Source organism: Panthera tigris, chromosome B4, assembly GCF_018350195.1.
Source record: "Panthera tigris isolate Pti1 chromosome B4, P.tigris_Pti1_mat1.1, whole genome shotgun sequence".
NCBI classification, from domain to species: domain Eukaryota; kingdom Metazoa; phylum Chordata; class Mammalia; order Carnivora; family Felidae; genus Panthera; species Panthera tigris.
The window spans coordinates 1067368-1081286 of NC_056666.1; the positions used below are offsets into that span (position 1 = coordinate 1067368).

Below are 13919 nucleotides of genomic sequence, written 5' to 3' on the forward strand. Positions count from 1 at the left end.
TAAGATTAATTTATGTCACACGGTAGAACTTTAAAGACTGTGCATGATGAAACTGCATTTATGGGAACTGTCTTCCTTCTCTACAAATGTGGAGGTTTTTGAATAAGGTAGGCTTGTTTCCTCCCTTGTAAAAGGGAAAATTATGTTATTTTGAGGAAGTGCTTGTTCTTGAATCCTGTATCATGCTGGATAGCCATTTATATCATTTCATCATAGTTTCGTACGTAGAAATGTGGAACTGTGAGTTCTGTAAGCATTTTACGTATAAGAAATAATACATAAAATAAGAATTTAAGAGAAATGAGAATTCGCTTTGGAAAAGAGTTTCTTATTCATTCATTTTAAACAGAATCTTCCTTTTTTTTCTTCAGGATTCTAAGCTGCCTTCCTCGGTTCGCAGTACGCTTTTGGAGCTGTTTGGTCAAATAGAGAGAGAGTTTGAAAACCTTTACATTGAGAACTTGGAATGTGAGTATCTTCTGTCCTAATAAGCTTTTGTAAAATTTTGGGTAGACGGTCACCACTGTATCCATTTTGTGTTCTGTAACACACATAGTGGCTTCGAGTGACCCAGATTGATTACCTTACAAGTCACCGGTGGGAACTATGGGGGGCCCCTCCCAGCAGACTCAGGTCAAGGCCTTGGCAGGGCTGTGCTTCTGGAGGTGAGGGGGAGGGTCTGTCTTTTGCTGGTTTGAACTGTGGCAGATTTTCAGTTCTGTGCATCGTGAGGACAGAGTCCCGGTGTCTAGAGCCTGCCTCACCCCTTGCCTCAAAGCCCTTCCACCGTCCGTCTTCGAAGCCTTCAGTGGTGAGCATCTCTGAGCCATTCCTAAGGACGTGAGGGAAGGCTGGGTCATTGGGCCAGGCAGGGTGACCTCCCCGTCAGAGGTCCCTCGCTGTAGTCACACCTGCAGGGCCCCTTAGCCATGGGGCTCACGTGCTCACAGGTTACCTTTGGGCTGGGTAGCATTCTGCTGGCCACACTAGCTCATTCAGATGGTGGTTTTATGAAAAACAAATGCTTCTTATAACTAACCCTATACAAAGTATACTGTAAATCGAGAAATTATCGATTCATGTTTTCCTTTAAAATAAACTATATTTTGAGAATTTCTTAGTATTATCTGTTCGACTTATTTTAAAGGTCAATCAGAAGTATCTATTTATCTATTATTTGTTTATTTTGGAGAGAGAGAGCGTGTGCGCACGAGCTGGGGAGGGGCAGAGAGAATATCCCAAGCAGGCTCTGCACTGTGAACACGTGGGCTGACGTGGGGCTCCAACTCATGAACCGGAAGATCGTGATCTGAGTCGAAACCAACAGGAGTTGGACGTTTAACCTACTGACCACCCAGACGCCCCAAATGAAAATAGTTTTTAAATTAGCTGGGCTTTAGTTTTTATTCTTAGATTAGCTGGGCTTTAGTTTTTATTCTTACATTTTTTTTATAGAAGCAGTGCCGCCTTTGAGCAGTATAGGGGCTTCTGGCTGGCTCCATTGGTTGAGCGTCTGATTTCGACTCAGGTCATGATCTCCTGGTTCTTGGGTTTGAGCCATGTTTTGGGCTCGGTGCTGACAGTGGGGAGCCTGCTTGGGATTCTCTCTCTCTCTCTTTATGCTCCTACCCCACTTGAGCTCTCTCTTTCTCTTTCAGAAATAAACTTAAAAAAAAGATTCTGTGTCTCGCTCACTCTCTTCCTCTGCCCCTCTCCTCTGCTTATTCTCTCTTCTCTGTCTCTTAAATAAAAAAGTATCAGTTGTAATGATCAAAGCATTATTGAGTTTCTGTTGTGATGTAAGGCCTTATTAATATTTTATGAACTCATGTAGTTTGTTCAAGAAAAACTGTAGGATTACAAATGACTACTGCTGGATGTACTTTGAGTTGACACAGTCTCGTGCTGCCGGGCTTTGGTGGCGCCCTGCCTCTGTAAGGTCTGCTCAGAGCCTTTGCCCTTACCCTCTCTGTCACCTGACCCGACCCCTTCGTCTCACCACAGCCTGAGTAGAGGGTACATCGTCCTGGCAGGTGCACAGCCTGGCTTGGGGGGGATGTGTGGCCAGGTTATGGTCCTGCTGCCTCGCTGTAGTGGCTTGTGCCCTCGGCTGAATCCTGTTCCTTGGCCACGTGTCATTCCTCAACATTGTGGCTGGAAGACAGCCCTGGTCCCGCAGACCTGTTCCGGAGGAGAGCATAGGCACAGGTGTCTGCTGATCGCCTTCTTGATGACCGATGACCTTCCTCTTCATTCTTTCCCTGTGGTTCTGAGACTTTTGTGACTCTCCTTCAATTTTTTTCAAACTAATTCTTTTTTTTTAAATTCTTTTTTTAATGTCTATTTATTTTGAGAGAGAACAAACATGAGCGGGGGAGGGGCACAGAAAGAAGGAGACAATTCTTCAGCAGGCTCCAGGCTCTGAGCTGCCAGCACAGAGCCTGACGCAGGGCTCAAACCCACGAACCGCGACATCGTGACCCGAGCCAAAGTCGGATGCTTAACCAGCTGACCCACCCAAGCGCCCCAGATTTTTAATCTTTGTTACATATAATCTTTACTTGGCGCTCTGTGGCCCCACGCAGCCATAGTTATGTTTTGTTGTATGCTTTTCCTCCCAATTTCAGTGTTCTCTGCTAGACTGTAAACATTTCACTGAATTTTGGATAGTATCAGGAACGTGTTTTTTTTTTTTTTTTTTTTTTTAATTTTTTTTTTTTTAACGTTTTTATTTATTTTTGAGGAACGTGTTTTTAAGTGTATAGAATAAAGGACAAAGGAGATGGCCTACCTTGAGGTCCAGGAGCCCTGCCCGCGAGCCCTGGGGGCGCAGTCTTCCCAGTGTAGGGAGAGCAGTGGTTCTCAGTGTGTGAGAGGTGTCGCAAGTATTTTGAGAAGTCTGCGAACCTAATATTAGGGTATTATTCATGTCTGTGTTTAGATAATACTTACACATAATATTTTTACACCCTCAAGTTTTGGAAGCGGTGAATATGTTTCAACGTAAAAGTTCACGTCTTACCTTTTTGAAAAAACCTTTTTATTCCCAGTGCGTAGGGAGATTGAGACTCTTAATGAACGTTTAGCTGCCGAAGGACAAGCGATCGATGGGGCGGAACTGAGTAAGGGCCAGCTCAAAACAAAAGGTAAGGGTGAGCGCTCCCGACAGGACTGCTGACACGTGACATGTGGGGGAGATTTGGGATTTCATGAAGGACGTGGGTTTGTTTGCTTGCTGCGGTCAGCAGTGCTTGGGGCCCGTAGTCAGGTGTGGGTGGGGGCGGGTGAGGCGGAGAGGGGTGCCAGGAAGCTTGGCATCTTGTTCCAGCTGTGCTGTCACCTCCATGCCAGCGTGGACAGATGGACCCTCGGGTTTCACTGTCTTCCCGTTGGCAGTGAGAGGTGGGGTTTGCTGTCCAGTCTGTCCCAGCTCTGAAACTCTGCGGCCCTGACTGTCGATTCTCTGTCTCTGCAGCCAGCCACAGCACCAGCCAGCTTTCTCAGAAGCTGAAGACCACTTACAAGGCCTCCACCAGCAAGGTACGCAAGGCGCTGGCTCTCGGGCCGCTCATGTGGTATTTGAGGTGTGCGGACGTGTACCTGAAGTTGCATATTTTCCAATTATAAACATGTAACAGAGAAAGAGGAACTTCTGCTGTTTAGAAAACTTTGATTTTTAAAGGGAATATCCTAGATCTGTGAGATGGCCACAGCATATGGACACCTGGACACTCCCTTGCCCTGGTTCCTGTGAGAGTAAAAGATACGCATTCGTGGCTACAGTGTCTTTTTGGAGGGAAAATACATTTTGTATTGTTATTTGGCTTGATACAGAGGCTCTGAATTTGGAGAAAGGTAATGGAGTAATGCAGTGCACCACAGGCACGTTTTCCGCCACCCACTGTTTTTCTCTCATTTTCTGAGCATTATCCAGATGTGAAGGTCTTGTCTCCAGGGCAAATAGGGCCGTATGTGGTATTTTACTTCTTTAAAAATAATCTTGTTCTGACCTTCTTAAAGTGGCAAGGATTTAATTATTTGGGAATAAGTTTGTCTGTGAGGGAGTACTGCTGTGAAGTAATATTTTGAAGTAATTCTATGTGCGTTTTTACTGTGAAGCATTTTGAATATACAGAAGATAAATTAGTTACCCAGCCTTAATGAATGTACATTCCTTTTGCTAAACCTGAGGGAAAAGTTGAAATTTGTGGTGAGTCTGCTGTGATGGCATAGTTACTGTCAACTCTGTTTTTCCAGTTCGTCCCTTTGAGCTTCAAGTTATGTAGCATGACATCCCCAGCGAGATTAACTACAAGTAATAAAGCAGATCCAGTCTTGCTGCTGTTTCTGCTTATTGGAAAACTTTGTTATTTAAAAAATACAAACATTGATTACATTTTCTTGTGTTTCCTTTGATAACTCCAGAGTATAAGTGCTTAGTGAAAAGAATTTTGTTGTTATGTATTATCTAGCTTATTAGTTTCTAAGTTTTTAATAAATTAACATCAGAGTTTTCTTTGAAATGTATTGTGAGACTATGTTCTTGCTCGTCTTCTTGTTATATTATCTTAAATTATATTGTTTATTCTTGTGGACACAGCTTATGTGTACAATGTATATGGTCTTAGAATTCAGAAACTTTCTGACCATTTCTGAAGTAGAAGATGAACAGATTGTATAAAGTTGTCCCTTACTAGGAATAGTAAAATACAAGATTTGGACAAAGGGAAGGTTATATATAATAATACTCTGCTTTAAAAAAAAAAAAACGTATTAGATATAAAGTGCCCTTTGTTTTAGATACTAGAAACTTATCTCAGTGTATAAGAAACATATTAATGATCTTTATTGTGCACATTGAAGAATAATAACGTAAGATGTTACCTGAAGGTTGAAGAATGAATCTGATCCCAGAATACATTCTGATCCGTGCCGTAGTGTGTATTCTTGGCAGTAACACTGAGTGTGTGTGCAGCAAGGAGGCCTCGTTACTTGCCTCCTGACTCAGCCCTGAAAGGCAAGTAGTGTGTACGTGGTGGGATGGTGGGAAACGCACGTGCGTTCAGCAACCAAGAGGTCTTCCCTTCCTGGGTGGCTGAGGACAGGTCGCTGGTGTCTGTCGGGAGGGATGCCGGACCGTCTAACGTTAGAGAAACTTGTGAAAATGTTCACACGTGTTTTTACAAAGATAAATAGCTCGCATTGTGAAAAAAGCCCTTTCTGGTCTTGTTGGAGTAGTTTAGATTGTATGCTAATGAGAACGATAATTAGGGTGACAGGTGTAAGCATCACTTTGTCATTTTGTTGTGCTTCTCTGTCATGAACACTGAGTAATTCAGTCTTTTGTGGGGCCTCTTCGCAGTAGTGAAGGGGTCAGCATTTTTAAAAACAAAGAGTTAATAGGTATTCAGAGTGTAGTGGGCATTTGGAAGCAACACGTGACGTGATTTGTTACGGTGTCGATGAGCTGCATGTGCTCTGCTTCCAGAATTCCGCCAGAAATGCGGTTGCCATGAGTATTGAGCGGTGACCTTGTGTGGTTCCTGTCCGAGCGGGGTGGGTGAGGGAGGAGTGTGGTTCCACTAGTTCATTTCTCCTCACAGTGACGTCTGTGTCACACACAGCAGGAGGCTTGGAAACTGAACCGTACTGCCACTTCCTGTGGGGCAAGCTGTGCACGTTCCTAACCGCTGCGTTCTTGAACATCCGAATGGCACCTTGCGCCAGCAAAAGCCCTTTTCTGTGTTGGGAGGGACGGTTCTGCTAGTGTGGGTGGGGGAGGGGCTTTCAGAAGGAAAAAGAAGACGAGGAGTTTGCGTTTGTGCAAGTCCTTTGGTAAAATGCAGACCGAGTCAGATGGAGCCTGTCGGTATTACTGCCGGAAGAGTCCGTCTTCATAAACATTTCTAGTCGCTCTCTGCAGCGGAGGATGGTTTGAACGTTCATACCCGAATTGATGGAACAGTGGACTGTGTTGTAATGTGTTTATACTAAATAAGAATGAACTTTGATTCATTTTCAGGGCTTCGCCAAATCCGTGTTCCAAATAGCTGTTTAACACCACTGATTTTTCTTTTTCGTTTGATTTTACAGTGTCGTTATTCTGATTAATCTCCATTATTCTGATTTGCTTAAAAGCTGAAAAGCCATTCCTTTTCTCTGAGAACAGTTTAAAAAGCAAACTCTGAAGAGTTGTTTGTGTTTAATTAGTTTCTTGCTCACGCACTTTCTATTTTTCCTTGTAAGAGAAAGTGAGACTTGTTTGCCGTGTGTATCGTACGAGACGATGCCTCACCTCGTGTGCACCTTTGTGGTTCTCCTGTCTGTTCCCGTCAGACTGTGAGCTGCCCGAGGCCAGGGCCTGCTGTCGCTCTGTGTGTGTCTCCTGGCGCAGCGCCGGCACCGAGCACGCGCGCAATAAACACTGTTGGACAAACCTCATCTGTTAGAAGTGTCGTCTTTGGATTCCTCCCCACCTTGGGCTCTTTTCCTCCTGATAATACGTGGTTGGTGTAAATGACCAAAAATGGGAAAAAAGGAAAGTTCCCCAGTAATAAAAGGTAGTGTTAAGGGTGTGGGTATACTTTCCTGGCTTCTTCATGTCCTGGTAGCTTTTTTTTTTTTTTAAAGAATTTGGAAATTTTGTCTGCTGGTTTGGATTTGTGGAAGACACTCGCAGTGTGTAAATAGGCCCCTCTTCTTCGTCACGGGAGGACACACGTGGTTTGTGGGGGGTCGGGGGTCTTCTGAGGCCTTAGGACGGCCTTCGTTGTTGCTTTGTGACACCCAGCTGGAGGGATGCTGCTGTTTGCGCTTTTGTTGTGTGCCCTTAATGCTTTAAATATCCTGTTCAGGGGTGTATGACGTTCAACACATCTTTTTCCGTTTTACCTTTTTTAACTTAAAAACATTCGGTCAGTAAATCGTCTACAATGCTCCTTCCCGTCACGGTTTTAGATCGTCTCCAGCTTCAAGACCACCACGTCGAGGGCCGTGTGCCAGCTCGTGAAGGAGTACATTGGCCACAGGGATGGCATCTGGGACGTCAGTGTGGCGAGGACACAGCCCGTGGTGCTGGGCACCGCGTCTGCCGGTAAGTCCACAGCCAGTCGCTCTGCTTGTCGGGCGTGACAGCCGTGCAGATGACTCCCTGTGGGGTGGGTGGCAGAGTTGGCCCTGGAAGCTGGTGGGAGGCCGAACAGTCCTTGAAACCAAAGCACTTGGCCTTGTTGTGCTCCGTCAGGCCTTGCTGCTGTCGGCAGGTGTGACGTCAGGTGTCCGGGTGAGCAGGTGCTGGCTCCGTGATTGCGCTACCTGTGTTTACGGCAGCATAAGGTAGAATGTCTTTTGAACAGGCGAGGTACTTTCTTGTTACAGTCGAGGGTGTGTCTGCTTGAGTTGTGAGGTACGGCCCAGGGAAGGGCTGTGCGGTCTCTGAAGGGGCTAGCTGTTCTAGGATTTAGGTGGAGGCATGGGTGCTGGCAGCCCTTTTAGCCTGTGGGACTCCTGGGGCAGGTGTTAGAGACCCTTTTTTCTCATTAAAGAAAAGATAGGTTTTGAAAGCTATCCAAGGTGCGTAACCTAATAATACCCTTTCCGACCAAAATTACTGAGGTTAAAAATGGTGCTCACTTATTGAAAATGATTTTTCCAGGTACTTAGTAGATTGTGCTTTTTTTTTTCTTCTTTGAGTTAGTTTTGAGAGCGAGAGAGAGTGGGGGGAGGGACAACGACAGAGAGGGAGAAAGGATCTGAAGCAGGCTGTGTGCTGATAGCAGAGAGCCTGATGCCGGCCTTGAAATCATGAACCTCAGATCATGACCTGAGCCGAAGTCGGACACTCAACTGACTGAGCCACCCAGGTGCCCCACTAGATTCTGCTTTGTTTTGTTTTTGAAAAAGTTTATTTATTTATTTATTTAGAGTGAGTGAGAGGCAGAGAGAGAAGGAGAGAGAATCCCAAGCAGGCTCCATGCTGTCAACACAGAGCCTGATATGGGGCTTGATCCCACAGACTGTGAGATCATGACCTGAGCCGAGATCAAGAATCAGAAGATTAATTGACTGAGCCACCCGGGTGCCCCTGATCTGCTTTTTAATAGAAGTAGAAAATTTTACAGCAGATAGAACCATGAATGGAGAAAGTTGACTTGTTTAAAATTATGTTCACTTGTGAGCACTCCCCAGGGTTGTAGAAATTCCCTTACAGTTAAAAAGAAAGAATGAAAGGGTCTGTTTCTGGTATCTCTGAGATCTCGTTTGGATAATTGACACTTATTTTTCAGATTTTCTATTATGTAAGAGGAAAGGCCCAAACACATACGTATGATCTCAAATAATTTGTAACTGGAGTTTTGCATTTATTTACTGTGTGATGATCTGGAAAGTGTTAATTCAACAAAACAGTGAAGCTGTGATGGGTTAGAAGGACCCTGGCGAGGTGCAGTCGGTGTGACCATGTGCCATGAGTCCCAAGTCCCTGGGTATCTGTTTGCCACCCCCTTGACCCGGGACAGGTCACCCACTTCTCCTGTCTTGGAAACGCGGTTTCTGATCTAGAGTCGGAAGAGATACTGGTGGTAATGTGACTTCTCACTTTCATTTGAAGACTGTAGAATCGGTGGTGGGTCAGTCACTCCTGTTCTTTGGATCTTGCAGATCACACGGCCCTGCTGTGGAGCATAGAGACAGGGCGGTGCCTCGTCAAGTACTCAGGCCACGTGGGGTCAGGTGAGTGCTCCGGGGCGGGCTGTGCCTTGTGCTGGGAGGGCACTGCCCTGGCTGCCCACCGGTTGGGCCCTCGCGACGGGCGTGCCGCCTCTGGCAGGGAGCCTCAGGAAGGGACCGCTCTGCTGCCCTGCACGCAGAGCAGGACCTGTCTGCGCTTCATTTACGGGCGCCTAGAAAGCCACCTGTTGACAGCTTTGGAACTGAAGTGTGGACATCGTCTGCGATCGTGTACTCGTTTTAGAGGTTCTCTTTCGGCGTGTGCTCTGCACATGTCAGGGCCCAGGGAGGGATGCTGTGTATCCCGGGCTTCCTGCCGCACCTCCTGTCGCTGCCGGTACGGCCGCTCGTCCCCTCCTGTGAGCCGCCCCTGCATGCTCCCTTGTGTCCTACCGCGTCTCTCTCACTTCCCTCCGGGCGCCTGCTGTGCTTCCCTCCTCCTGGCACGCCCTCCACTCCGGTGCCTGTCGGCTGCTTCCTGGTTCACTCTCCCCTGCCCAGCCGCCGCCGCACCCCTGCCCTTCGTAGACGGCCCGGGTGTGCCTGCCCTCCGCTTCTTGGGCCTGGGTGCCAGCCCTTCCCTGGGTGGGGGACGCATCTTGTCCTGTCTGGGCTGTGACCCACACTTTCCCCTTTTTTGGGGTTTCGTTCCCACGGGGTCCCTCAGCATGTGTCTTCAGTCCGCTGCGGGATGGTGCCCAGGCGGGGAGGCAGTGCTCACGGCGCAGGGAGGCACTGTGGCTTGTTTCCTCCGCATGTTTATTCCTTGAAAGCGTTTATAAAACGAAACACGTGCACATCATCGGAAAATTCAGAGGGTATTAGCCAGCCCGTGTAGACAGTTACAGCACTTTGCTCCCTGCCCTCTACTCCATTTCACTTCCCTGAAGGGAACCAGTGTCGACAGCTTTACGTATTCTGCTCTTTTCTTTCATTTTTCAAGTAGTCTCTACCCCATTGTGGGGCTCAAACTCACGACCCTGAGATCAGGAGTCACACGTTCCTCCAGCAGAGCCAGCCGGGCACGCCCTTCTTCCGTTTTTCGAAATAGCCTATTTTATTATTTCTGAGTGTTGGAGTTTTAGACAAGTGCTTCCTCCTGCTGGAAGGAGGGCTGTCTCCCTTGCCTCGGATGAGGTCCTCCAGTCTTGTCCTCACCAAGCGGCGACAGCACAATTCTCGTTACTCATGCTATGTGTGTATTGTTCACAGCTGCTTGTAACGTGCCTTGTTTTTTCTTCCGCCTGGTTTCTGCATCCATCCCTGACTCATCCCTGTGCTCCCGTGTGACGTGCCTTTCCGGTCGCCATACTCGGTGCGGCATCTCTGTTCCTTTGTTGTCCCTTCCCTGGAGCTTCCCCTCTCGCTGGACGGCCTGGGCGCCCAGCTCTTCACCGGCCACCCTGCGCACCTCTCTCCCGTGTCCTCTTGCCCCAGCACGTGGGGTGCACACCGCCCTGGGCGTCAGGAGGCTGGGTGACGGGAGGTGGAGCGCTGATGTCTGGCCTTCCCTTCTGGGGTGCTGTCCTCACAGACACCGTGTCTGCCTTGCTCGTGTCCTGGCTTTGGTCTTTCCACTAGGTGGTGTTGCGATGACGTGGCCAAGGTCCCGTTAACCTGAAGGGAGTGGTTCTCCCCGCCTGGGATTTCTATGGGCATAGCTCACTGCAGGTGGTTTGCCGTGTGTGTTCTGCCTCGTTCTGGCATCACCTGAACAGAGGACCCTCCTGCGCCTCGTCCCCTCTGCCTCCAGAGTCACGTGCTGGGCTTCGTGGCTGCCCCTGCCCGACCCCCAAGTAGAGCCCTCTTGTGCGGGGATGGTGCTTCTTCCTGTTGTTCTTTTATGTTTATGGTAAAGTTAGGCACACAAACCATTTAAAGATCGGGTGCTTCTGAAGCTTGCTGTGAAGAACATTGGTCTCTGGTGGCCTCTCCCTTTCTGCTCCCGGTGTGGCCTCTGGGAATTGAGTTAGCCTCGTGTTGGGGGTGCTGTGCATCTTTGGAGAAGGTGCTGGCGGGGCTCACCTTCCTGTTCTGCCTCAGCCACGGTCAGCAGACCCTCTCCCGGGGGACGGGGCTCAGTTTTGCTGCAGCCCGCCCCCTGCCGGGCGGCACCTGTGCGCACGTGCAGGCCCGTCCCCATTCAGTGGCGCCGTCCCTTCGGTGAGCTGGCGCACGGTGTGCATGTTGCAGCTGTGACAGTTGTGAAGCGCCTGTGTGCCGGGTTCCCGGCCGAGTGCTCCGCACGTGCTCTTTCATGAAGCATGTGTCACGGCCGTGAGGGCCACCTGTGGCACTGGTGGCGCGTTGAGGTTTGCAGGGACGTCGAGGTGAGAGGTGGCCACGGAGCTTGCCGCTTGCTCCTGGCCCTAGGGGCGTCCTGCCGTGTGTGCATGCGTGTGCATGCGTGTGCACAGGGTCATGACAGCTTGCTGCCGGTGCTGAGGAGGCTGTGGTATCTACCTGCTCCTCCCACACTTACCCGCAGTCTACACTTGCTGGACTTTTCATTTCCTCAGGAAAAGAGAATTCCCAGTGGTGTAGCTGGCGGAATCTTTCTGAAAGAACTTGCTTCATTTTCTGGAACTTTCTGTGCACTCTGTTCTGTCGTGTGTTCGCTGTGTGGGTGTGAGTGCTGGCTCCCTCGCAGGGTGGTCCCAGCAGCCAGGCTCCGGCCTCTGCACACTCTGGCTCCTTCTTCTGTGCACCCCACTCCTGCTCCTTCTTCCTGCGAAGCACCTCGGTCCTCCCACAGCTCGAGGAGGGGACCGTCCGTGTGGATCCTGACTCTCTCCGAGCTGGCGAGGCCTGCCGCCTCTGCTCCCGGGGTCTCCTGGAACGGGACGGGAGGGAGGGTGGGGAGTAAGCAGTGTCCCTGCTGTGGTCTGTCCCCATCTGTTGTCATAAGTATGGTTTCTCTTTCATCCTGATTCATTTTTCACTCGAGAGGACTTCCTTGTCTACAGAAAGAAGTAGATTATTAGTGTTGTTTTTCTGTATGTCTTATATGTCAGTAATTTGATCATTCATGTTCAGTGAGTTTTTCATGCATCTCTGCATTTATTCTTAGGTTAATTGGGTGGGAGGATCTAATATTGAAATTAAGTTTTTTTAATTCTTAAAGTTACCTTGTAATGCACGTTGTTATGAGAAACGTTGATGATATGTCGTTATTTTATACCTGTTTTGTAATGTTTTTGTTTTGCAGTAAATTCTATCAAGTTTCATCCATCAGAGCAGTTGGCTCTTACTGGTATGTTGATCTTTTTCTTCTTTATTGAAGAAAGTTATAGATAATTTAAAAATAGCCATAGTCGTTCCTTTCTCGTTGGTCCCTTCCGTAAAAGTCAGGTCATCATTTTGTGAAATACTTGAGGAATGGAGGAAGGAGGACACATCAAGTGGCACTTGTTTCACCTGTAGTGTATTGTCAGGTGAGCTTGGCTCTCCCGGGAGACTGCACGTGACCCACCCTGAGCTGGTTTTTGTGAAGCCCTTGGTGGTTGCCCACTTTTCGCTCGCACCACAGAGGGAACTTGGTTTTCTGAACACCTGTCATTACTGCGAGTTCCTAATCCTGCATGCATCTGTAACAGAGGAGGGCAGAAACAGTAGCCCAGGTCACGGCAGTCCGCGGGACCAACGTTTTTCCTCCTTTCTGGGCGCTCCTCAGTGGTGGCCGCGTGGTTTTGCCGTGATTTTATGTAGTAGTTTGTACAACAGCTTCATTGTTGAACTGAGGGGTCTTCCAGTAAAATTGTCTGAAGACTCCTGTGACTTTGGGGGACACTGACAGTAATCTCGAGGGGTAAATGTTTAGAGAGAGTGGAGGTCAGCAAGCTTTTTTTGTAAATTATCGTAACTAAATGTTCCATCTTTGACAGCCACATGGTCCATGTCACAACCACTCAGCTGTGTTAGTGTGAAAGCAGGAGAGGTAGTGCACGGGTGAGTGGCTGTGGCTGTGGCCCGTGGGCCAGATTCTGCTGACCCTGGGGTAGAGGGTGAGAGTGGGGCCAGTCAGGTGCTTTTCCATGTGAGCAGAATATGGTGGGTCTGAACAGGCCTTGACCACAGCTAGTTGATGCCCAGGTAAACACGTGGGGAATAAAGTAGGTGAGAATTTTCCACTTCATGAAATCGGTGAGTGATTGTGAGGAGGGAGGGTGGGGGGAACAGTGATGGCCAGAGTTGGGGCGGGGGGGAGGGTGGGGGAGACCGGTGATGGCCAGAGTTGGGGTGAGGAGGCAGGGGAGAGGCATGCTCGATGGAGGTTTGCACGCGGGGCAGGAGAGCTAGCAGGGCAGGCAGTGAGCTCGTCTGACAACTTGAGAAATGTGCCCCTGTCCACGCGTGGCCGCTTCGGGGAACCTCTTAGCCACAGAGGGAAGCGAGGTTCGGACAGTACCTTGTGAGGGCAGCTGGAGATGCCCGCCCTGCACGTCTGTGTGCCCTTCCCCGGCCCTTCTCTCTGTCCCACGTGCACAGCACCTGGCACACCTGGCCGGTGGCAGTGAGGCCCCAGACCCGCGGGGCCCAGCAGGCCGTGAGCCCGCTGATGTCGGGCGCAGGGGAGGACGTGTTTGCGTGGGGCTCCACTTTTCTGAGGTACTGTTCGGTGTACTTAGCTTCGATAGATGGACAGGATAACCTGTACTTGTGCGTGTTGCCTGAACCTTCACGGCTTTTCACCGTAAAATGAAAGGAGGGGGTATTTTTAACCACCATCTTAGCCTGTTGTCAGCAGCGTCACGCAGTCTCAGAAGCGGCCCTCGATCATTGAGTCACAGAAGTCTGAGGACGCTTGGCCAGGACCTAGCAGAAAGCATCTTAGAGCTGGTGTGCACTGTGGGTAATCGTGCCCTGATTTCTGTCCTCAGCTTCTGGAGATCAGACCGCCCACATTTGGAGATACGCCGTCCAGCTGCCAACGCCCCAGCCTGTTGCTGACACCACTGTAAGCAGCACCTTTACTTACCATGAAAGCGCCACTTGGGGTATGTTGTAGGGTTCTGGACACTTGCAGAGTTTAGGCCAAATTTATATGGTCTCTTAAGAAAACGGTTTTTTTTGACATGTTTGTTTATCTTTGATAGAGGGAGCGTGCGAGGCGGGAGGGCAGCGAGAGAGAGGGGGAGACACAGAATCCGGAGCAGGCTCCGGGCTCCGAGCTGTCAGCACAGAGCCCGACG

The 13919-nt window shown here is 49.1% G+C and overlaps 1 protein-coding gene across 6 annotated transcripts in view; it reads left to right on the forward strand.

Moving 5' to 3' along the window:
• Nucleotides 1-13919, forward strand: part of WDR37 (WD repeat domain 37) — a 74133-nt gene that overhangs the window by 17890 nt on the left and 42324 nt on the right. For 4 of the 6 annotated variants that reach the window (XM_042990922.1, XM_042990920.1, XM_042990925.1 and 1 more), the window contains exons 3-9: nt 372-468; nt 3051-3146; nt 3476-3540; nt 6958-7093; nt 8659-8730; nt 11936-11980; nt 13608-13684. In XM_042990922.1, the coding sequence (XP_042846856.1) occupies nt 372-468; nt 3051-3146; nt 3476-3540; nt 6958-7093; nt 8659-8730; nt 11936-11980; nt 13608-13684 (588 nt within the window). Of the gene's footprint in view, nt 1-371; nt 469-3050; nt 3147-3475; nt 3541-6957; nt 7094-8658; nt 8731-11935; nt 11981-12074; nt 12162-13607; nt 13685-13919 lie in introns of all 6 variants that reach the window. The other 2 variants (XM_042990921.1, XM_042990923.1) reach the window with 2 other exon arrangements.